This window comes from Xenopus tropicalis, chromosome 6 (genome assembly GCF_000004195.4).
Source record: "Xenopus tropicalis strain Nigerian chromosome 6, UCB_Xtro_10.0, whole genome shotgun sequence".
Taxonomy (NCBI): domain Eukaryota; kingdom Metazoa; phylum Chordata; class Amphibia; order Anura; family Pipidae; genus Xenopus; species Xenopus tropicalis.
In genome coordinates this window covers 143,603,734-143,629,932 of record NC_030682.2, presented here as the reverse complement: position 1 = coordinate 143,629,932, position 26,199 = coordinate 143,603,734, and the positions used below count along the sequence as shown (strand labels likewise).

General features: G+C 43.3%; 1 protein-coding gene across 1 annotated transcript in view; it reads right to left on the bottom strand.

Annotated features, from left to right (window-relative positions):
- ccn4 (cellular communication network factor 4) overlaps positions 1-16,511 on the bottom strand; it is a 51,605-nt gene extending 35,094 nt beyond the window's left edge. The window contains exon 1 of the mRNA XM_002939516.4: positions 16,248-16,511. Within this exon, the coding sequence (XP_002939562.2) occupies positions 16,248-16,295 (48 nt within the window). The 5' untranslated portion in view covers positions 16,296-16,511. The remainder of the gene's footprint in view (positions 1-16,247) is intronic.
- Between the last annotated feature and the right edge of the window lie 9,688 nt (positions 16,512-26,199).

The following is a 26,199-nucleotide window of genomic DNA, read 5'->3' as shown; positions in this document are numbered from 1 at the left end:
TTGGGTTTATTTCATGGTTAAATGATTCCCTTTTCTCTGTAATAATAAAACAGTACCTGTACTTGATCCCAACTAAGATATAATTACCCCTTATTGGGGGCAGAACAATACTATTGGGTTTATTTAATGGTTAAATGGTTTTTCTCTGGGTTACTAGACCTGTTGTACATCTTTATTACATTGACTAGTATGTTGACAGGTTACCCTATGGAAAAGACATGGATATGTTAAAGGGGTATAATCACCTATTGTGATTGGATTGTATATATATATAAAAATGTTTACCATGGGTGTGCCCAGAGCTGACCTATATGCATTATGTATTACATCTAAAGTTTTGAAATTCTATTGGCAAACTGGTTTTTATAAGTTCTTCAGGCAGTAAGTAGCAGGTACCAAGTTCAATTCCCACCACAGACAGGCGCTGGCACCGCTCATGTATATCTTAGTGAGTGTATAGAATACAGTTGGTAGCCAAGTTAGAAAATGTAAAATATCAATAAGATCAAATGTTTGAAGCTAAATGGGTGCAGACTGGATCTGAACATCCTAAGGAACTGGAGCAAATACAGCGGCTGTAAATCTCCTGGATTTCACACTCTGTTTAGCCTCTCAGGTTGGTGAAGTTACGGCATTAAATCATCACAAATTTAATATGAGAACATGACAAATGTTTTCAACCGAAACAGTGCTGTAATGTTTCCCGTATGTCCCTCCTAGGCCACTGTAACGGATCACCACAGCCAGAGGGGGGCTCCCTTCCAATTTTTTAAGAGAACATGGATTCCTGCCCTGGCACCGCTCTATTCCTCTGCACTTCTAAGAGGTTCGTAGCTAAACGCCTTTATAATAAATGTATTCATTCTGTAATTATTTTTTTCTGCCCATTTTTGGGGTTGGTGATATATTGATGGTTATATTGGGATATGGGATTATTCCAGGCTCTATATACAGGATGGGATCTGTTATCTGGAAACCAGTTATTCATTGTACTGATTAAAAACCCTGATGATCGTCGCTACCTGTGGGTGACAAATCGCTTTGTATCCAGAACAATAAAAACCAAATGCCTCGCGTGCCATCACCCTTAGGTGCTAAACTTTTCTTCCGCCAGAGCTCCTGGCTCTAATTTACACACTCGCAGCTCATCTACATCATGTAACGGAACAGAGGGCTGGCATGGAGCCCAGTGTTATACAGACCTCCCACATGGTTTGCTGCAAAGCCATTCAAATAAGCAAATCCTAATAATTTACAACAGGGGGTACATTGCCCCGTAGGCTAATGCAACATGAGTGCCAAAACGTTTAAGTTTGAGTGATACTCAGAGTTCCCTGTATAACTCAGCCTGCAGCCTTGTGCCTTTATATGGTCACAGAACCCCTCAGTGACTGCTAATATCCTTATCATTTACAGTAGGGGGTACATTATCCCTTATAATACATGAGTGATACTCAGAGTTCCCTGTATAACTCAGCCTGCAGCCTTGTGCCTTTATATGGGCACAGAACCCCTCAGTGACTGCTAATATCCTTATCATTTACAGTAGGGGGTACATTATCCCTTATAATACATGAGTGATACTCAGAGTTCCCTGTATAACTCAGCCTGCAGCCTTGTGCCTTTATATGGGCACAGAACCCCTCAGTGACTGCTAATATCCTTATCATTTACAGTAGGGGGTACATTATCCCTTATAATACATGAGTGATACTCAGAGTTCCCTGTATAACTCAGCCTGCAGCCTTGTGCCTTTATATGGGCACAGAACCCCCAGTGACTGCTAATATCCTTATCATTTACAGTAGGGGGTACATTATCCCTTTTAATACATGAGTGATACTCAGAGTTCCCTGTATAACTCAGCCTGCAGCCTCGTGCCTTTATATGGGCACAGAACCCCTCAGTGACTGCTAATATCCTTATCATTTACAGTAGGGGGTACATTATCCCTTATAATACATGAGTGATACTCAGAGTTCCCTGTATAACTCAGCCTGCAGCCTCGTGCCTTTATATGGGCACAGAACCCCTCAGTGACTGCTAATATCCTTATCATTTACAGTAGGGGGTACATTATCCCTTATAATACATGAGTGATACTCAGAGTTCCCTGTATAACTCAGCCTGCAGCCTCGTGCCTTTATATGGGCACAGAACCCCTCAGTGACTGCTAATATCCTTATCATTTACAGTAGGGGGTACATTATCCCTTATAATACATGAGTGATACTCAGAGTTCCCTGTATAACTCAGCCTGCAGCCTTGTGCCTTTATATGGGCACAGAACCCCTCAGTGACTGCTAATATCCTTATCATTTACAGTAGGGGGTACATTATCCCTTATAACACATGAGTAAGACCACAGAAATAAATGAATGTACTAGCTACTCCTTGGTTACACCAGAGATATGGAATGTTTCTGTGATCTCAGTTTCTCCGGTGTTTTATTCAGAGTTCACTTTAGCTGTTAGGGGGTTTTTCAGACACAACAAGGCTGGTTTCATAGAACACATAACAGACAAATAGAGAGGAAAATATTCCTGAGATTAGTCACAAAACCACTGCTTTCTCCTATGACTCTGTGCTATTAACATGATGAATGGATTTCAGCATTACCCAGTATCTCATATGAGGAGCTAGTGATGCCAGCGAGTACAAGCACACCATATGCTTCTTCAGAGAGATTCCGGAAATCATTTACAAAAACCCTTGAAAGACACCTGGGTCAAAATTAAAGAACGCGAGGTTCCAGCCTTCACCAAACACATAAACTCGGTGGACAAAAACATCACGTTCACAAGGGAAGATGTGAAAGACAGCAAACTGGCTTTTTTGGACTGTGCTATAGTTATCAAAGAGGGGAGGGACCTGGATATTGAAGTATACAGGAAACCCACCCACACAGACCAGTACTTGCTGTTTGATTCCCACCACCCTTTGGAACATAAACTGGGTGTAATTAGGACTCTACATCATCAGGCTGAAACTGTGGCATCCAATGCAGAGGCCAAGGAGAAAGAATATAAACATCTAAAAGGAGCTCTGAAAACTTGTGGGTACCCAGACTGGGCCTTCATCAAAACCAAATCAAAGACCAACAGAAAGACCAGACCTACAAACAGAAGGGAGGAACACAGCAGGCGAAACAACATAGTCATTCCATATGTTGCTGGAACATCAGAAAAACTTAGGAGAATTTTCAACAAACATCGCATTCCTGTGTTTTTCAAACCCAGCAACACCCTGAGACAGAAGCTGGTGCACCCGAAAGACCCAACACCCAAGCACATGAAAAGTAATGTGGTCTATGCTGTCCAGTGTAGTGAAGAGTGCTCAGACTTATACATTGGGGAGACAAAACAACCTCTCTGTAAGAGAATGGCCCAACATAGGCGGGCAAACTCCTCAGGACAAGACTCAGCGGTCTATCTACACCTCAAAGAAAAAGGTCACTCTTTTGAGGACAGTAACGTGCATATTTTGGACCGAGAGGACAGATGGTTTGAAAGAGGTGTGAAAGAGGCCATTTATGCCAACCTGGAAAAACCATCCCTGAACAGAGGAGGGGGCCTGAGACACCGCTTGTCACCAACATACAATGGCGCGTTGACATCCTTACCCCGGCAGTTTCACAACAGTTCACACTTCCAGTCATGTACTTTGAAGGATTAACACCTTCATCAATGAGAATCTTGGTACCATTGTGATTGGATCATACCTTCTTACACCTGTCAGTTTCAGCTAACACCTAACTGAACAAGTTCAATGGAACCATTGTGATTGGATGTCTGTGACTCTACTACCATCAAGAGTTTAAATACCGGGGAATTCCCTACCAGTCATTTGAACTGAAGAAGCCACTCGGATGAGTGGTGAAACGTTTTCAAGAAAAACTCAGAAAAGTCCAGTTGTTTTAGACTTAATTCTACTAGATACCTTGAAAGAAAGGCAAAAGGGGGAGCAAGAGAGCGCCCCGTAGTGCCCATACAGAGAGGGGCACAGTCTAACTCCTCTCTCTGCACAGCCGTCACCTCCAGTCTCCCTAAGGCCAGGTTCCAGCAATCTAATGGGGCCTATAAAAGTCTCCCTCCTGCCCCTTTAGTGCTTGGTCCTTAAGCTCATTTAGCTTTGATCCAGCCTTCTGTGCTTTTGAGTTTCCAAGATTCTTTGGTGCATTTCCTGGTAAAACCTATGGCCTGTATGTACTGTTACCATGTTTTCTGGCAAAAAATACTGGCCTTCCTATATTTTATAAATTTTACACCAATAATACAATGGTCATGAAGCATTATGTTTACTGACCAGGCTGGTAAAATGTCAAACAGGTTACAACCCTAGCTTTATACTGACCCCCAGCTCTGCCTGCCCTTGCCTCTGGCCTGTATACTGCCTCTGTCTGCCCTGACCTCTGACTTGTATACTAGACTCTGCCTGCCCTATCGTCTGGCCTGTATACTGCCTCTGCCTTCCCCAGACCTCTGGCCTGTATACTGCCTCTGCCTTCCCCAGACCTCTGGCCTGTATACTGCCTCTGCCTGCCCTGGCCTCTGGCCTGTATACTTCCTCTGCCTTCCCCAGACCTCAGGCCTGTATACTGCCTCTGCCTGCCCTGGCCTCAGGCCTGTATACTGCAGCACAAAAGTAAGATCATCTTAGAATTTTAGATGTTTCCACATTGTTTAGCTTTATTGTTACTCCATCAGTGAATATATAAGTGTATAAGGTATGTAGGATCCTGTAATACAAATGTATAGAATTCTCTAGAAAATTCCAGTCTGAACAGATCTCATTCTCATCAGCTCTATGGTTGCTAAGGCAATTCCTTCCCCTGTCACAGTGTAACCGACACATAGCTGGGATTCCAGAGCCGCACACCCCCCCATTACCGAGGCAGGTAGAGCGCAGCACCTCACCGTCAGGTAAAACTAATCGCCTGACAGAAGCTTTTAAAGAGGTTATTTGACTTGGGGTTAACTGTTAGTATGATGTAGAGACATTCTGCAATTGATCTTTATTTTTCATCATTGGTAGTTTTTTCATTGTTTTACTTTTTGTTCTGTTTTGTTGCTCTACAGTTTGGAATGGCAACAGTTATCTGGTAGCTAGGGTCCAATTTACCTTAGTAACCAGGGAGTGGTTAGAGAGAATATGAATAGAAAGATAATAAAAAGTAGCCATAACAATTGAATTGCAGCCTCACAGAGCAATAGTTTTTGGCTGCCGGGGTCAGTGACCCCCATTTGAAACTGGAAAGAGGCAGAAGAAGAAGGCAAATAATTCAAAAACTATAAAAGATAAAAAATGAAGACCAATTGAAAAAAATTGCTTATAATTGAACACTAACTGAAAGGAGAAGGAAAGGCTAATAAAGAGTTAATCCCAAGCTGCAGGCATACCTTCAGTTCTCTCAATAGTGCCCTTAAGTCTCCCCATATTTCTCCCGTTCAGATGATCAGAAGCCAAACAGTAAGAAAAAACGCTGAGCTGTGTAAAGAAAGTTCCCATAATGCCTCACTCCTGCACCAAGAGCAAGACCAGTTAGACTATGAGTCAGCTTCCTGCTGATTGGCTCAGATCCACATTCCTAAGGGGGGGGAGTGAGTTCTTAGCATTCTTGAGGGAGGGGGGAGCAGGAGAGAGGAGAGAGCTGCGTGTCTCTGGCACAGGAAAACAAAGAGACAAGAAATCCTGTTTCTTTTGATAGAGGACTCAGTGCAGCGTTTCTGTGAGTGCTTATGGCTGTATTTACATAGACCTTTCTGATAAAGCTTACTGAGTTTTTACCTTTCCTTCTCCTTTAAAGGTGAATCACCCCTTTAACCTTTCCCTCATCACCTACAGTTATTTTATGTACACCTGCAGTTCTACATGAAGGGAGGCCATTGCCACTGTCAAGAAACAAGTTATCCCCTTTTGTTACTAGAACTGGACCTAGTAGCCAAGGAATCATGGCCCCTAAAGCCAATAGGAAACTACTTTAGTCCAATGGCCTGTACTGAGACACGGTGGCATTTCATGGCTGTATTGTCTACCAGCTTGGCCGGTTCTATACAGCAGAGCGCAGCATCAGTAATTGCAAAGCGGTCCTGTTTATGGAGCATTAATGGTCTTTATGACCATTCTCACCAGATTTTGCGGCAAAAAAATGCCCATAGACTCCAATAGCTGCAAAAAAATAAGTAGAAAGTATGGCCATTGACTTCAATGAGTTGCAGTTGCAGCTTCATGAATTTTTTTGGCAAACCGAAACCGGACAGATTGACTCATCACTACTGGTTATGGAGGCACTGTGTAAGATTACTCAGTGTAGCTCCGGCAACTAGTTAAAAGCGCCATAGGCCCATGTAGGCCCAGGTCCAAGGAAGCACCAAAACTTGGCTTCTTGACTTGGTCCCTAACCAAGACCAAGTAGGGTGCACAAAGCAAGGGATGGTGGTGGTTTTAGTACCCACAAACCAACTACAGAAATCTCTTTACACTCACGTTGCAGGTTTACAAAGAACCCATTATAATCCGATTGGTCGGCTAAAGCCTTTATCAAACCCTTTCTAAACACATGAATTACTTGTTTGCTTTTGTGGTTGGTGGGACCAGTTCTAACAAGAATCTCATTAAGCTTTGAAACAATCACACAGCAACACCAGTGGGATTGGCGCAATTAGGGCTACACCCCCTTCGTTATAGGCGCGACGCAAGCCAGATGCTCGATGAGTGAAATTCCAACAAATGGAAATATGGATATTAATGGATTAATGTCTTTTACAAATGGATCAGAAGGGATACACGCAAACCTCAATGAAAACAAACCCATGACGGCATTTGAAAGGAGTGAGAAGCATCCAAACCTCAGTTTAATCCTCTTGGCATTTGAATGTATAAATTAAAATTCTTCATTTGATTTTTATTTCAATAGGAGAATAACTTTGTCCCGCCCACATACCCCATATCCACCAATCACACATCTTCTTTATGTTTTCCAGCTGCACCAAATCACTTTCTGAGCTTTTACTGAGAGGAGAATTTGCGGTGCTCATGTTCCTTTCTCTCCTTCCTTTCTAACAAAAGAACAGCAGTTCTGTCTTGCTTTATGGCAGGGATTCTAGAAGCAGCAGAACTCAAGTTCAGAATCAGAACCAGCGGTGCAGATAATATAAACAGTGAGACAATTTACAAATAACTTTAACCAGTCAAAAGTATATATGCCAACAAATTACTAAGCACTGAGCTCATAATCCCTAATAGACATAATTACATACCTGGGGATATGAGAAATGAGATAACTCACCAGCTCATTCACCATGTGTATCATTAACCCTTACACATAGAGGGCTGAATAACAATCTCTTGCTAACATACCCTTGGACTTCTGTTTGATCCAATCCAACATGCCCAAAGGGTGAAATTCCATGAGTTTATTTTGGCTCTGCTTGGCCACAAACTGTCCTACACATTGCCCTTTTGTATGCACAACTAAGTCAGTTTACTAAAGGGTTATAGAATGCATGCTAAAGGTTAACCTAAGACTTCATCTGCTTAGAATGCTCAGTTGTGTTATTCTCTTGTACTGCATAACTAGCATGGATTTTCCTGGATGTGTTCCAGCAGAGACATTGAGACAACTTGAACTTAGATTTATATGATTTTACTGTTGGTCATTTTACCTTTACAACAGAGTAAGTCTGAATGTCCCCATGGATGACCCCAGAGTAAGTCTGAATGGCACCCAAAATGGCCCAATAGGTGATCCTAGGAGTAAGTCTGAATGGCACCATAGATGGCCCCTTAAATAACCCCAGAAGTAAGTCTGAATGGCACCCAAAACTGCCCCATAGATGACCCTAGGAGAAAGTCTGAATGGAACCTGAAATGGCCCAATAAATGATCCTAGGAGTAAGTCTGAATGGCATCTGAAATGGCCCCATAGATGATCGCAGGAGTAAGTCTGAATGGCATCTCAAATGACCCCATAGATGATCCCAGGAGTAAGTCTGAATGGCACCTGAAATGGCCCCATAGATTATCCCAAGAGCAAGTCTGAATGGCACCATAAATGGCCCCATAGATGATCCCAGGAGTAAGTCTGAATGGCACCTGAAATGACCCCATAGATGATCCCAGGAGTAAGTCTGAATGGCACCAAAAATGACCCCATAGATGATCCCAGGAGTAAGACTGATTGGCACCATAAATGGCCCCATAGATGATCCCAGGAGTAAGTCTGAATGGCATCTGAAATGGCCCCATAGATGATCCCAGGAGTAAGTTTGAATGGCACCTGATATGGCCCCATAGATGATCCCAGGAGTAAGTCTGAATGGCACCTGAAATGGCCCCATAGATGATCCCAGGAGTAAGTTTGAATGGCACCTAAAATGGTCCTATAGATGATCCCAGAAGTAAGTCTGAATGGCATCTGAAATGGCCCCATAGATGATGCCAGGAGTAAGTATGAATGGCACCTAAAATGGTCCTATAGATGATCCCAGAAGTAAGTCTGAATGGCACCTGAAATGGCCCCATAGATGATCCCAGGAGTAAGTCTGAATGGCACCTAAAATGGTCCTATAGATGATCCCAGAAGTAAGTCTGAATGGCACCTGAAATGGCCCCATAGATGATCCCAAGAGTAAGTATGAATGGCACCTGAAATGGCCCCATAGACGATCCCAAGAGTAAGTCTAAATGGCACCTGAAAAGGCCCCATAGATGATCCCAGGAGTAAATCTGAATGGAACCTGGAATGGCCCCATAGATGATCCCAGGAGTAAGTCTGAATGGCACCATAAATGGCCCCATGGAGGACCCCAGGAGTAAGTCTGAATGGCACCATAAATAGCCCCATAAATAACCACAGAAGAACTGCTGAAACAAATGATATGGCTCTGTTGCTTTATGGCAATCGCTGCTCTAAATTCCTTTCCTCATAAATGTTTTCAGAGATAGAATCTCTAGCCCAAGGTCACACATTCTTTGTATGCAGCTTTACACCTGAGCTCGCTACTCACAGCACTCGAAACAATGGAGCTTTTCTCACTTACTTTTCACCTTTCGCAGAATCGAATTACTGCTCCGTGCCAACAGGCAGCTAACGCTTGGCACCGACTGCCGCACATTGCACCTGAGTTCAAAGGGAAACTCTCTCTTACATGAAATGCTTTGAAAAACATTGTTTTTACAAGGTTCCATGGAAACATACTGTAAAACTTGAAAGAGATGTATCGCCGTGCTATGAAAACTCATGCATTTCACCCCAAAGCAAGTTTTGTCAATAGTTTTGTAAAGGTTGTTTTTACAGGATAAGGAAAGAAGGTGCCACATTGTTAGACAACCCCCCCCCCCCCCCCCCAGTAGTCACTTTCTTTAGATCCCTAGTAGTGATGAGCGAATCTGTCCCGTTTCGATTCAGCGAAAAATTTGCGAACCGGTGAAAATGTTGCCCGTCAAAAAAAATTGTCGCCCGCGACTATTCTTTTGTCAACCGCGGCTATTCTTTTGTCGCAAGGCTATTCTCTTGTCGCCCGCAGCTATTCTTTTGTTGCCCGCGGCTATTCTTTTGTCACCCGTGGCTATTCTTTTGTCACCTGCGGCTATTCTTTTGTCACCCACGGCTATTCTTTTGTCACCCACGGCTATTCTTTTGTCGTGTGGCTATTCTTTTGTCGCCCGCGGCTATTCTTTTTTCACCCGCGGCTATTCTTTTGTCACTCGTGGCTATTCTTTTGTCGCCTGCAGCTATTCTTTTGTCGTGCGGCTATTCTTTTGTCGCCCGCGGCTATTCTTTTGTCGCCCGCGGCTATTCTTTTGTTGCCCGTGGCTATTCTTTTGTCGCCTGTGGCTATTCTTTTGTCACCCGCGGCTCTTCTTTAGTCGTGCGGCTATTCTTTTGTCGCGCGGCTATTCTTTTGTCGCCCACGGCAATTCTTTTTTCACCCGCGGCTATTCTTTTGTGACCCGTGGCTATTCTTTTGTCGCCTGCAGTTATTCTTTTGTCGTGGGCGACAATTTTTCGAAGCGCGGCAAATTTTTTCATCCATTTCGCAAAACCATCCGCCAATGGCGAAACGCGAAAATTCGCCACAAATCCATGCCTGGCGAAACATTTCACCCATCAATAATCCCTAGTCACTGAACCTCTTCTTCCAAAAATGACCAGACTGGGGTACTTAAGCTCTTAAATCTTGGAACTATACCCCCAGAATGAATACGTAACCAACAGACAGTTTATATTATATTATGTGGCCTATTAAAGAATCTCCCCAAACTGGAATATATATATCAGTAAATATTGCCCTTTTACATCCTTTCCCTTGAGCCGCCATTTAGTGATGGGCTGTGTGCTCCCTCAGAGATCAGCTGACAGGAAGTGATGCAGCTCTAACTGTAACAGGAAGTAGTGTGGGAGCAAAAGGCAGAACTCTGCCCATTCATTGGCTGATGGGGCCTAGTATGTATGTGTGCCTTGGCTTGTTTGTGTGCACTGTGACTCCTATGATCCCAGGGGGCGGCCCTTAGTACTTAAAATGGCAGTTTCCTATTTAGGATTACCCAATGGCACATACTGCTAAAAAAGTATATTTATATGAAAATGGTTTATTTAGATGAAGCAGGATTTTACATATGAGCTGTTTATGCAATGAATATATATATAACCATGCTGTGTAAAAAGAGGAGTGAAGCATTATCGGTGATGTTGCCCAGGGCAACCAATCAGCAATTAGGTTTCAACAGTTAGAAAACCAAAGTAAAGCATCTGATTGGCTGCTATGAATAATGTTTTACTCCACTTTTTACACAGCACGATAAATATACCCCTTAGTGTTCATTCCCACATTCCCACAGGGAGAGGCTTCCGGCCTGCGTTTAGTGCCGCTACTGTAGAACATGGGCAGACCATACTCAGAATAATCCTAAAGTTACCAGTCCAAATTAAGACTGAATTTACTCAGACATTTAAAGAGCACATGGGTTTTACAAAGCTTAAGTCTGCCCAGATGTAAACACTTTGAAATAAATATTTATTAAGGAAGCGATCAGCATGTCCCAGCGTGGTTTCAATTTGTAGCAGATTTATCGGGGTTATGTAATAAATTACTCTAGGTTTGCCCAGGAGCAGTAACCCATAGCAACCAATAAGCAGTTAGCATTCACTGGTCACCTGTCTAAAAACAAACATCTTATTGGTTGCTATGGGTTACTGCTCCTGGGCAAACTTATTGCTGAAGAAAAAAAAAATGAGTGGCGGCACATTGTCACTAGCACTTCAGGCGATTAAGTATTTAATGTGTTTGACTACAACTCTCTGTACTGCACTTCTGGAGAATTTTATATTTTTTCACTTGTGGGGTTTAATAATTATCATCTTTATTTTCACTTCTGAACAATAGCTCTTAGATCTCCTTAAAGGGATTCTGTCATGACTTTTTATTTCTAAATTACACTGTTTACATAGCAAATAATTCCCTAATTACACTTAGCTGTAATATTGGTGTGTAGGCGCCATCTCAGTGCATTGTGCCTGAGTCTGAGCTTTCAGCCAGCGCTACACATTAGAACTGCTTTCAGCTAACCTATTGTTTCTCCTACTCCCATGTAACTGGAGGAGTCCCAAGCCGGACTTGGATTTCTTACTATTGAGTGCTATTCTGATACTGGGAGCTGCTATCTTGCTCCCTTCCCATTGTTCTGCTGATTACTGCTGCGCTGCAAGTTGGAGTGGTATCCCCCTTCTCCCAGCAGCCAATCAGCAGAACAATGGGAAGGGAGCAAGATAGCAGCTCCCAGTAGGTATCAGAATAGCACTCAATAGTAAGAAATCCAAGTCCGGCTTGGGACTCCTCCAGTTACATGGGAGTAGGAGAAACAATAGGTTAGCTGAAAGCAGTTCTAATGTGTAGCGCTGGCTGAAAGCTCAGACTCAGGCACACTTTGGCTGCTGGGAGAAGGGGGATACCACTCCAACTTGCAGCGCAGCAGTAAAGTGTGCCTGAGTCTGAGCTTTCAGAAGGAGCCAGCGCTACACATTAGAACTGCTTTCAGCTAACCTATTGTTTCTCCTACTCCCATGTAACTGGAGGAGTCCCAAGCCAGACTTGGATTTCTTACTATTGAGTGCTATTCTGATACCTACTGGGAGCTGCTATCTTGCTCCCTTCCCATTGTTCTGCTGATCGGCTGCTGGGGGTGGGGGGGATATCACTCCAACTTGCAGCGCAGCAGTAAAGTGTGACTGAAGTTTATCAGAGCACAGGTCACATGGCTGTGGCACCCTGGGAAATGAAGAATATGGCTAGCCCCATGGGAAAAACAGATTACAATGCAGGATTCTGTTGGAGAAGCTCTATTAACTGATGGGTTTAAAAAAAAACACGTTTTGCCATGACAGTATTGCTTTAACTGAGGATTTGGGGGGTTTTGCGGATAACAGACTGTGTAATTCCAGGCAGTGTCATTCTGTGGCTACTAAAGCAAATAAAGTGCTGTCTTGCATTAAAAGGGCATTGACTCAAGGGATGAGAACATAATTTTACCCCATTAGAGGTCCCTGGTAAGGCCTCACCCTGAGTAAGGGGGGCAGTTTTGGGCTCCAGTGCTTAAGACGGATACTGGTGGAAAGAGCGATGCAACTAAAAGGGATAGAACAATTGAAATATGAGAAAATTCTATCAAGGCTGGGGTTGTTTCCTCTGGAGAAAAGGCAAAGAACAAAGAAAAAGACCAGACCAAGGATAATAGATCCCAAGGAAATCCCCTGCGGCAGTAACAGAGTCTCATGTTTAGGAACTGATCCTCCCTGATTGGTTCCATAGTTTGATAAATAATAGGTAGGACCCTGCCTCCATGAATAGCCTATTGCATTACGCGTTGCATTTGTTGCACCTACTGACACTGAAGCTACTACTCAACCCCTGAACCTTTACTCAGAGTTTAGACCAGATTTAGAGAACAGTTAAAGGGGTGGTTCACCCTTGAGTTCATTGTTTGTTATAGAACGGCTAATTCTATGCAGCTTTTTAATTGGTCTTCATTATTTATTTTTGATAGTTTTTGAATTATTTGCCTTCCAACTTTTTGCAGTTTGTTACAGTGGGGTCACTGACCCCGGCAGCCAAAAAACGATGTTATTGTTACTTTTAATAACTTATTCTATTCAGCCCCTCTCCTATTCTTATACCAGTATCTCCTTCAAACCACTTCCTGGTTGCTATGGTCATTTGGTCCCTAGCAACCAAATAGCTGCTGAAACACCAAACTGGAGAGCTGCTGAACAAAAAGTGAAATGATTAAAAAAACAACAAATAATGAAAAATGAAGACCAAATGAAGTTAACTCAAAGGTGAACCCCTTTGAGGGTGGGGGGGTTAACACATACATGGTTGCCTATAGCAACAGTGGGGTCCACGACTAAACAGACCTGATTTATACAAAGTAGGATTGTATGATTGTTACCCTGTTGTCATTTACAACAGCCAAAGGCAGTCAGAAAGTGCTTGGGAGTGGTACAAAGAGCTTACGCTCACTAGCGGTGCTGTTGCATTTGATATCTGTGAGGGATGTTAATGGTTAATCTTAGCCCAGGCAACCAGTATTTACATTACAATTATATAGGAAATAGTAGTTACAAGGGGAAGACCCACAAAACCCCCCAGCCTATAGGTATATAGTACAGTAATGGCTATTTCTAAGCGACTTTTCAATTGGTCTTCATTACTTATTTTTCATAGTTTTAAAAGTATTTGCCTTCTTCTTCTGATTCTTTCCAGCTTTCAAACGGGGGTCACCGACCCCGGCAACCACAAAACTATTGCTCTGTGAGGCTACAGTTTGTTATTGTTAATTAGTATAGCTTATTTTTCTATTTAGGTCCTCTTCTATTCAAAAACCAGTCTCTCGTTCAAACATCATCCTGGTTACTAAGGTCGTTTGGACCCTAGCAACCAGACAGCTGCTGGAACGCCAAACTGGAGAGCTGCTGAACAAAAAGCGAAATAGCTAAAAAAATAACTAAAGATAATAAAAAATGAAGACCAATTGCAAATATAACTTTAAAAGTTAACGCAAAGGTGAACAACCCCTGTGATCCTTATTACTTTTCTATGTTTTGGGGAACCTACATCCTTCTTCTTTGATAGCTCCAAATATGATATTAACCACGGCTGGAACTTAATGGGTTAATGGATTGCATCAATTTCCGCCTAACATCTCCAGATTTCAAAGGGGCATTGCTGGTGGAAATCTGTACAGCATCCCTATATGTTACTGGCAAGACATTTAACATTTATTGCCTTGTGGTTTTAAGTTGCCCTTTAATCCCCAGAATAAAATCACTGCAGTGACAGCTGGAGATGCAGTTCCAGTATTAACACATTTTATAATTCAGCTTCCAGGGACTATAAACCGCGTTGTGCTGAGGGTCCGGCTTCCTGCCTGTGCCACGTGGGTGCCGCCCCAGGCAACGGGGTCCCTATTAAAGGGACGTGCATCTGTGTCGCCGCGGCAGCGATTAACCCCTGCCACCAACAGATAGCTGAATATTTCCAACTACTTTAGATTTGCCTGTCCGTAAAGAGCCACTGATCTGTGGACATTTAACATATTTCTGTTCTTTACATACATGTAATTAACCCCTTGTCTCCTGCAGTCTCAAGCCGAGCTACTTTGAGACTTATTCAGTGTGGGCTGCAGATGCCAGACTTAACCCCTTTCCTGCTTTTGTCTCATTGAGCTCCTCCAGTGCTCTACTCACATGTTGTATTTAACCCTTACTTTCTGTCTTAGCTATTAAAGTGCTGCAAAGAACGGGACCTCCACTTACTGTACTTAACCCCTTCCCTGCTGTAGGGTCAGTGAGCTATTCCTGTGCTGTAGCTAATGGAACACTTATATACTGTACTTTACCCCTTAACTTCTGGAGTCTTAATGAATTATTGAAGTGCTGCTGGGAATAGGACCTTCACCTACTGTAATTAACCCTTTCCCTGCTGTAGTGTCAGTGAGACACTCCAGTGCTGCAGCTAATGGAACACTTATATACTGTACTTTACCCCTTAACTTCTGGAGTCTCGATTAGTTATTGAAGTGCTTCTACGAATGGGACCTCCACTTACTGAACTTAACCCCTTTCCTGCTGTAGTGTCAGTGAGCTACTTTAGCACTGTAGCTAATGGAACACTCATATACTGTACTTTACCCCTTAACTTCTAGAGTCTTAATGAGTTATTGAAGTGCAGCTAGGGATAGGACCTTCACCTACTGTACTTAACCCCTTCCCTGCTGTAGTGTCAGAGAGCTACTCCAGCGCTGTAGCTAATGGAACACTCTTATACTGTACTTTACCCCTTAACTTCTGGAGTCTCAATTAGTTATATAAGTGCAGCTAGGGATAGGACCTTCACCTACTGTACTTAACCACTCCCCTGCTGTAATGTCAGTGAGCCACTACAGTGCTCTAGAACTTTTTCATACTGTATTTAATCCTAACTTTCAGGAGTCTCAATGAGCCATTGAAGTGCAAAGAACCTTCGCTTACTGTACTTTACCCCTTCCCTGCTGTAGTGTCAGTGAGCCACACCAGTGCAGAAGTCAATGGAACGCTTACATACTGGACTTAACCCCTTGCCTGCTGTAGTCTCAGAGAGCTACTTCAGCACTGTAGTTAATGGGACTGTCACATTCTGTACTTAACCCCTTGCCTGCTTTAGTCTCGGATAGCTACTTCAGCACTGTAGTTAATGGGACTGTCACATTCTGTACTTAACCCCTTGCCTGCTTTAGTCTCAGAGAGCTACTTCAGCACTGTAGTTAATGGGACTGTCACATTCTGTACTTAACCCCTTGCCTGCTTTAGTCTCAGAGAGCTACTTCAGCACTGTAGTTAATGGGACTGTCACATTCTGTACTTAACCCCTTGCCCGCTTTAGTCTCAGAGAGCTACTTCAGCACTGTAGTTAATGGGACTGTCGTATACTGTAAATAACCCCTTGCCTGCTTTAGTGCTATTGCTTCACATCCTATATTAAACCCCTAAACTGCTGGAGTCTCAATGAGTTTCTCAGGTGCTGGACAGAATGGAGGTTTCACATACTGTACTTAACCCTTTGCCTGCTGCAGTCTCAATGAGCTCCTCCAAAGTTGCAAATAAAGGTACCTGCAGTACTTATTAACACATCCTCTGCTGGAAAGGTTCATTGAGCTGTTCCGGTGCTGTGATTAATGTACTTAACCCCTTGCATGCTGGAGTCACTCACCTGGCAAATGCTGCTTGCTGCTAAGATCCAGATTGGGAGCCACCTCATCACTGGAAGGCAGGCTTAGATACATTGATTGAAGCCAGACTGGGTCCCCTTGGGTGCAGATCCCTGTGGGCAGAGGCATGAAGTTGCCCTTCACTGACAGATACATAAAGGCAAATATATCCTTTTGTCTCCTTCTTTTGCTGTCTTTTTTTTTTTTTTTTTAAGACAGATCTGACGTCAGGTTTAAGGACAAACCCTTCATTTTCCTTTTGAGACACTTTCCCTGCCTCCTATTCTGCTCTCCCCACCTCCGGGTCCCTGTTCACTTTGCTCCGCTCTCTGCCTGAAGTTCCTTAAAGGGATACTCACCCCTACAGTCAGGCAGTCGAAATGTGCCCCGTCCAGCAGGAGAAATCACCCGAGGGACTTGTATTGATAGTTGTATTTAAATTCAGGCGCAGTATTTGATTTATTTTAAAGTCATTGAATGCCATGGATTGCAGTTCCCAGAATTCTCTGAAGACTGTTATGTCTAGTAATGACCAGGATTTCCATATATGTATAGCCAGGGCCGCCATCAGAAATCACGGGGCCCCTAACCACAAAATTTTCTGGGCCCCCTCCCAATGGCCCCTCCCATCAGTACAAAGGACACACAGACATAAAAAGTATCAGGGCCCCCCTAACGCTATGCTGACCAGGGTCCCAAAGACAGTGCCCCCAGAAGACAGTGCCCCCAACTGCCCCCATACACAGTGCCGCCAATTGCCCCCATAGACAGTACCCCCAACTGCCCCCATACACAGTGCTCCCAACTGACCCATACACAGTGCCCCCCATAAACAGTGCCCCCAATTACCCCCATACACAGTGCCCCTGAAGACAGTGCCCCCAATTTCCCCCATACGCAGTGCCCCTGAAGACAGTGCCCCCAATTACCCCCATACACAGTGCCCCCCATAGACAGTGTTCCTCATACACAGTGCCCCCAGAAGACAGAGTCCCCAATTACCCCCATACACAGTGCCCCTGAAGACAGTACCCCCAATTACCCCCATACACAGTGCCCCCCATAGACAGTGTTCCTCATACACAGTGCCCCCAGAAGACAGAGTCCCCAATTACCCCCATACACAGTGCCCCCCATAGACAGTGTCCACCATACACAATGCCCCCGAAGACGGTCTTCTTTGGCTTCTTCTTCGGTGTGGCTTCTTCTGTGGCAGCAGCTCCGGTGACTACGGACTCCTCCACAAAACAGTTCCTTTTATAAGGTTGCGCCCCATGCGTACTGATGTCACACATACGCACCGGGCAAAACCAATCAGATTAGATGACGGGGCGCGTAATAGATTAAAGTAAAGATTGCCCGGGCCCGGGTCGACTGTCCCCCCTGTGCCCCCCTGATGGCGACCCTGTGTATAGCTTTAATTGCATTGTGGTCTTGTTTGTTCTGCCTTAATGATATTTTCTTTGAAAATGTTGTTCTGCTGTAATGAACTGTTGTTCATCTCAGTCTTCATTTCTGTACAGGGACCCAGTGTAACCTGAGTTATCACCCCCCCTGTTTATCTTTCAGGCCTTTGCTCACTACAGCCAATAACCATAGCAGCACGGCCAAAGGTCGGAAGTCAGGGTCCAAGCCTGAAACACTTGGGCTGTGCAATGTTATTGCAAAAGGGTCTGGCCTTGTGGCCAGTTAATTAACAGTAGCCAGTCCAACTAGCCCTTTAAGCCAGTGGTCCCCAACCAGTCGCTCGTGAGCAACATGTTGCTCCGCAACCCCTTGGATGTTGTTCCCACTGGCCTCAAAGGAGGGACTTTATTTTTTATTTTTATTTTATTTATTGCCTAAAAACCAGGTGTACTGCAGAGTCTCTTATAGGCTGCCAGTCCACATTGGGGCTACCAAATAGCCAATCACAGTGCTTATTTGGCATCCTGTGAACTTTTTTTTATGCCTGTGTTGAATTTGAATGTGGAAACTGTATAAACAGACCCCTGGCCATGGACCATAGGGCCACTGATAGGGTTGCCAATAGGGTTGCCATCTGGCCAGTATTTTAAATGATGGCTGATCCTAATGTTATTAATAGGGAAGAAAGACAAACATAACAAACCCTCCCATATAGATTGTAAGCTCTACGGGGCAGGGACCTCCATCCTCTTGTGTCTTTGACTCTTAACTTATTGCAACTGTATCTTGTATTTATTTGTATTTATTGTTATACTGTGTATTTATCTATTATTATCTTAATAACCCCCTGTTTGTATTAATGTATTCTACTGTACAGCGCTGCGTACATAAGTAGCACTTTATAGATAAAGATATACATACATACATAAAGGAAGGACAGAGCAATACAAAAATCTAATTATCATTGCCCTCCACCAGCTTATAAACAGACACATATAAAAAGTGCATGCACCTAATTTACATGCATTCTTCATGGCGGCACAGAAGTCGTTGCAGTCTGCAGCATCTAATCGTATTGTAGGAGAGAAACAACAGAAACGCAGACCCAAAAGCTGCAGATGTTATTAAGGAGAACAGCACAATATAGGGTCCCCTTGGGGGGTCTTGACTAATGCAGAATTCATATAATGGGGTATATATACCAAAGGTTTTACGGACGATTTGAAACAATTCACCGTAAAGGAACACGTTTGTTTTACGGACTGTTGAACAAATTAACTCATAGATCTACTGTACATAAGTAAGCGCTTTACAAATAAAGATATACATATATAAAACATATGAACAAACAAAATACTTTGCAAAAGGGCAAACAGGGCAAGTCCTTGGATCTAATTGCCCTTTGCCTTCAGGAAGGAACTTTCTTTCTCCCTCTCAGGCCTTTGTGGGTCTTTTTTCAGCTTCAGCTACTAGGTAAATATGCTATAATTCTGGAACTAAAACAAATATTTCTAGTTTAGCCCCCCGTTAGTAGAATATTTCCTGTACTGAAACTCCTCCATTCATCTCAATAAATAAGCAAAGTCCCAGTGTTGTTGTTCGTGGGGGGATTAGATCGGACTCAGAGAGACATTTTCCCAGCAATCGGGCAAAAGACAGATTCCCAGATTAATCTCGCTGTTTACATTTCCCCAGTATGTAATACTCCGGTATATTTTTACTGCAGCCTCTATGTACCGACTCCGTGCCAGTTTCCACATACGGTGACTCTATTTATATTGTCCCACCAAATGCAGGGGATTCACTGGCTTAAAGATTTCCATTGGTCCCAGCACCGACACACTATAGGCATTGTACTCTGTCTATTGGGATAACTAATGCACTTATAGAGAGGTAGCCTCCCTTAGCTAGTCTGTGGTACTATATATTTCCCATATGTTATTATTATTGTTATTAACATTTATTTATAAAGCGCCAACATACCCCGCAGCGCTGTACAATAAGTGGGTTCCATACATTGGACATACAGAGTAAAATATAAAGCAACCAATAGCCGATACAGGAGGTGAAGGGAGTCCTGCCCAAAAGAGCTTACAATCTAAAAGGATATAGAGAGGGATGGCCCCACTGTGATTCTCCCCCTGGGGTTATAAAATGAAAGGAATCAGTCCCTTTTAATGTATTGGAGCTTCATCAAGAAGGTGGAGGATGCAGGTCTAGAACTTGGGTTCTAAGACTTCTATAGAGCTTGAGTCAGTGTAGGGAGCACAGGGATGAGAATTGGTAACTGTCCAGGCTAAATCCCAAGGTCTGGTCACTAAGAGCAGATTATTCAGGCTTAAATAGCTGAGCTGCCTATGTGGATGAGTGCAAGTCAAGTTGTCTAGACGTAACCACCATCGCCAGCCTAGTGGATTCTCCATAGTCTGTTTAGGGGATGTCTTGTCGCTGACAATGGTGGCCCCAGGGGGGTCAGGAAATCAAATAGGCTGCTGTGGAATCACTGTATTACAATACACTCTTAAAAAGACAAGTCAACCCAAAATATAATTTGTTGCCTAATAAAAGAAATCATAATTCTAAGCTTTGCAATTTACATTCATTACGCTTTTTCTATTCTTTACCCTGGGGGTCTGACTGAAACAATGTAACACAAGGCAGCAGCCTGACAGACCTGACTCGCTGGGGGAGACCGACCCCTGAAACAGTGTAACACAAGGCAGCAGCCTGACAGACCTGACTCGCTGGGGGAGACCGACCCCTGAAACACTGTAACACAAGGCAGCAGCCTGACAGACCTGACTTGCTGGGGGAGACCGACCCCTGAAACAATGTAACACAAGGCAGCAGCCTGACAGACCTGTCGCGCTGGGGGAGACTGACCCCTGAAACAATGTAACACAAGGCAGCAGCCTGACAGACCTGTCGCGCTGGGGGAGACTGACCCCTGAAACAATGTAACACAAGGCAGCAGCCTGACAGACCTGACTCGCTGGGGGAGACCGACCCCTGAAACAATGTAACACAAGGCAGCAGCCTGACAGACCTGACTCGCTGGGGGAGACCGACCCCTGAAACAGTGTAACACAAGGCAGCAGCCTGACAGACCTGACTCGCTGGGGGAGACCGACCCCTGAAACAATGTAACACAAGGCAGCAGCCTGACAGACCTGACTCGCTGGGGGAGACCGACCCCTGAAACACTGTAACACAAGGCAGCAGCCTGACAGACCTGACTCGCTGGGGAGACCGACCCCTGAAACAATGTAACACAAGGCAGCAGCCTGACAGACCTGACTCGCTGGGGGAGACCGACCCCTGAAACAATGTAACACAAGGCAGCAGCCTGACAGACCTGACTCGCTGGGGGAGACCGACCCCTGAAACAATGTAACACAAGGCAGCAGCCTGACAGACCTGACTCGCTGGGGGAGACCGACCCCTGAAACAATGTAACACAAGGCAGCAGCCTGACAGACCTGACTTGCTGGGGGAGACTGACCCCTGAAACAATGTAACACAAGGCAGCAGCCTGACAGACCTGACTCGCTGGGGGAGACCGACCCCTGAAACACTGTAACACAAAGGCAGCAGCCTGACAGACCTGACTCGCTGGGGGAGACCGACCCCTGAAACAATGTAACACAGGGCAGCAGCCTGACAGACCTGACTCGCTGGGGGAGACCGACCCCTGAAACACTGTAACACAAAGGCAGCAGCCTGACAGACCTGACTCGCTGGGGGAGACCGACCCCTGAAACAATGTAACACAAAGGCAGCAGCCTGACAGACCTGACTCGCTGGAGGAGACCGACCCCTGAAACAATGTAACACAAGGCAGCAGCCTGACAGACCTGACTCGCTGGGGGAGACCGACCCCTGAAACAATGTAACACAAGGCAGCAGCCTGACAGACCTGACTCGCTGGGGGAGACCGACCCCTGAAACACTGTAACACAAGGCAGCAGCCTGACAGACCTGACTCGCTGGGGGAGACCGACCCCTGAAACAATGTAACACAAGGCAGCAGCCTGACAGACCTGACTCGCTGGGGGAGACCGACCCCTGAAACAATGTAACACAAGGCAGCAGCCTGACAGACCTGACTCGCTGGGGGAGACCGACCCCTGAAACACTGTAACACAAGGCAGCAGCCTGACAGACCTGACTCGCTGGGGGAGACCGACCCCTGAAACAATGTAACACAAGGCAGCAGCCTGACAGACCTGACTCGCTGGGGGAGACCGACCCCTGAAACAATGTAACACAAGGCAGCAGCCTTTGCAACGTTGTTTAAAAAGTAACAATCAGGAGTTTAGCAAATGCTGCTTTCAATAGCAATTACACTTACACATAATTTTTAAAGCACTAACATTGTTTAATAAATTCAAATTGGAAAGTTGCTGGGAATTATGTTTTCTTTTATTAGACAAAAAAATATTTTTGGGGTTGACATGTCATTTATTAACTTTGGGATTTTCGTGGTTTTATATTTTTTAAACCCACAACTTAACTCATTTCCACGAATGGCATTTAATAAAAAAAATCCAAACTGATTTGGAAAAAGCGCAAACAAAAAAAAAAATTTGCAGAAAAAAACGGGAAAAGCAAAAAACTTTTTTAACTTATCGCACAAAACCACAACTTTTTCATATTGTCGTACAAAAGCCACTGTCAAATCACCCCCCCCCGAAATACCTTCAAAAACCATGAAGCCAAGAAAGCTCCTCCAACTGTAAAGGGATTGGCTTCTACATGATCTCGACAAGTTTCAGTTGGTGTATTTTTGCATTCTGGATTGTTGCTGTTTTGCCGCATAATAAGTTGTGACAAATTTGTGTTTTTTCCACACAAAAAAAAATATTGAGATTTTGGCGACAAAAATATCTGAACTGAAAAAAAAATAAAAATAAATAAATAAAAAAGCAAAAGTAAATGCCCCCCACTAGTGTTTTTTTAAAAAATGCACTATGTATGGGAGGGCACAATTTTTGAGCATAAATAGGCCAAAATAGTTAAAATGTCCCATTTTCACAGATGCTTTTATAAAGGGGGCAGTTTCTAAGTAACCAGGTATAGGGTCGGACTGGGGGGGCAGGGCCCACCGGGGCTGCTGACCCAAGGACCCGGCAGGTGCCCCCATAGGCCACATCCCCGCTGCACCCCCTAACCCCCAAAAAGGGGCCCCCGCTGAGCCTCCCTAACCCTCTCTCTCCAATTTTTATAAATTATTCCCTTTTCTCTGTAATAATAAAACAGTACCTGTACTTGATCCCAACTAAGATATAATTACCCCTTATTGGGGGCAGAACAGCCCTATTGGGTTTATTTAATGGTTAAATGATTCCCTTTTCTCTGTAATAATAAAACAGTACCTGTACTTGATCCCAACTAAGATATAATTACCCCTTATTGGGGCAGAACAGCCCTATTGGGTTTATTTAATGGTTAAATGATTCCCTTTTCTCTGTAATAATAAAACAGTACCTGTACTTGATCCCAACTAAGATATAATTACCCCTTATTGGGGCAGAACAGCCCTATTGGGTTTATTTCATGGTTAAATGATTCCCTTTTCTCTGTAATAATAAAACAGTACCTGTACTTGATCCCAACTAAGATATAATTACCCCTTATTGGGGGCAGAACAGCCCTATTGGGTTTATTTAATGGTTAAATGATTCCCTTTTCTCTGTAATAATAAAACAGTACCTGATTTTTATCAGACTTAAGTTATGGAGATCCAAATTATGGAAAGATCCCTTATCCGGAAAACCCCAGGTTCCGAGCATTCTGGATAACAGGTCCCATATCTGTACTGGCATCTAAAACGATCTCTCTCATATCTTTGTTTTAATATTAACATTGTAATGATAGAATATTAAAGAAATAAACAGCTTTTTAACACAGTAAGATTCCTATATTTTTGAGAAAGGCCAGAGTTTTCAGAGGGGGTATCTACAGCGGGGGGGGGGGTTGAATAAAGAGCTTTATATGAAACACGGTAAAAGGAAATGAAAAGATCCTTTTTGCCAGGATTTTAAACATCAAAAGTTCTATCATCTATAACCCCCACCCTATAACCCCGACTCTATAACCCCCACTTTTGGTGATTTAGGCTTTTATGGAAAGTAATAAAATGAAAGACAAAGAGAAACATCAGGAAAAAAAAATTCTAACATCAAAGGATCACAGAAATCGTGTCCAAGCTCTTTGTTGCCGGGGATATTTCAGATGAAAGTACTGAGACTCCAACATAAAGGTGCTGCTTTATTGCTACTAAATACCAATAATATGGGGGGCTGGGGGGGCATTAAGCTTAGGGTGAACCCAATAACGTGCTCAGCCTGGGCCCAATAAATATGTCCTTGGTGCTTTTATATAACGTTTAGTATGATGTAAAGAGTAATATTCTGAGATAAATTGCAATTGGTCTTCATTTTTTATTATTTGTAGTTTATGAATTGTTTTTTATGTAGTGCCTCTCCAGTTTGGAATTTCAACAGCTATCTGGTTGCTAGGGTCCAAATGACCATAGCAACCAGGCATTGATTTTTAACGAGAGACCGGAATATGAATAGAAGGGGGACTGAATAGAAAGGCAAGTGATAAAAAATAAAAAAAAGTGTAGCCTCGCAGAGCAATAGTGTTTTTGGCTGCTGGGGTCACTGACCCCCATTTGAAAGTTGGAAAGAGGCAGAAGAAAAAGGCAAATTATTATAAAAGTATAAAAAAGAAAAAATGAAGACCAATTAAAAAGTTGCTTAGAATTAGCCATTCTATAACATACTAATAGCTTATAGCTGAACCACCTCTTTAATAGGGAACAGAAGCCAAGTTGTGACCCCCCCAACCACTATATAAGCCTAATGTAAACCATGGTTACCTCTGTAGCCACTTGCCCAAGGCAGAGAGGAGAGGATGTATTCACTCAATTCACTGTGGTACTTGGGGTACAAAAATGGCCCCTTATTGAGGCTCATAACCATATATAACACATAACCACCGGGAAAGGGACAGCTGTGGGCCCCCCCCTGTAAGAAATAATAGTTAGAATGACCTGCACTGTGAGGGAGTAAAATGGTTGCTGCTTTAGTTTAGTAGGAGAGTAAAAAGCACTGAGGCACAATTTGAATTTTATTTTTGATATGATTTGCCTGAGTCAGATTTTGTTTTTTTTACTCTTTGTATTAGCAGCAACACGTTTGTGACATTTTTTACATAGATTGCATGCTGCTTGATAACCTCAATGTATGTTATGTGTTTTTGTATCAAAGCAGTATTCAGTCTATAGTTTTTTTTCCAAAGTTTGTCTTTTGTTATTTGTATCTTAAGTTTGATGTGTGTAAAGTCTTCAAGGTGGGGTGTTTAAAACCATTTCACTTCACTAGTCTGCATTATAGTTACCAGTCTGGTTTGTCCTATACATTTCTAGTACTTTGTTTATGTTTATGGTCAATGGACAGTGATGCTCCTTACATCTATGTTGCTCTATTTTAGATGATCAGGCATGAAACTGAAGGTGGAAATACTGAGACAAAGATGACAAACATCTCACTAGTGATTTGGCTAAGATAGTGCTGCACACTTTAGTGTAGTATATCTTTATAATTTCCTGAAGTCAGTATTGGTTATGGTCACACCTATCCATGAATTGAGGTGCTAATCCAGCTATGCTGATTAATAAAATGTGCCACAGAGTTTCTCACACTACCCCACAATAATAAAGGATTTTCCCTGTGTGGTCTCATTCATATGGTAACCGTGGTAAGCAAAATGTGTTGGGTGTTGCAAACACCAAAGTTTAATGGCCATGGGTTACTGCAGAGGCCTAAAATGGGATCCAGCCCAGACATGGGTGGAGCAGTGTCACGTGGGTAAGTGGTGAGTACAGCGCACAGACAATGCAGCAAAGTAAGCTGGAAACAAAGCCTCTAAAAGTGTGTGAGATTTTCTAACTGGCAGAAGGGTTCAAATTATGAATATAAACTGTGAGTGTTTTTATTATTAGGTTAAATATTACCTCACAGTACCCTAAAACTTTAGCATGTGTGAGTGTTATATAATTTGGGTCTCAGTAATCCTTTCACTTTCAGCACAAATACATATTATACATGAATGGGTATCCCTGAATGTTATACCTTTTTGTATTTAGAGGGCTCTTTCCTTTTGAAGTCCTTCGCCCTCTAGGTGGGGATTTGTAAGAAATCGTGTATTTGGGTGCCATTATTTGTGATATATATAAATATATATATATATATATATATATATGTGTGTTTGTGGCTCTATTGTGTTATACACTGAGTATGGGGGGAGCTCTACTGATTACTAAACTGATTACTATAAACCAGTTGTTCAAGTAAATCTCCATATCAAAGGGTTTTTCTGTGGATGGTGGGACAGTACGTCTCCGAGAAGCCATAAAACTCAGTTACTGAACACTGGGCAAGGTGTGGTTTTTTATCAACCCCATCTGATCAGATGGTATGTGGGGGGCAGTGGCTGAAAGGTGTATAAATGTGGGCTGGACAGTGGTCAAGAGAGGAA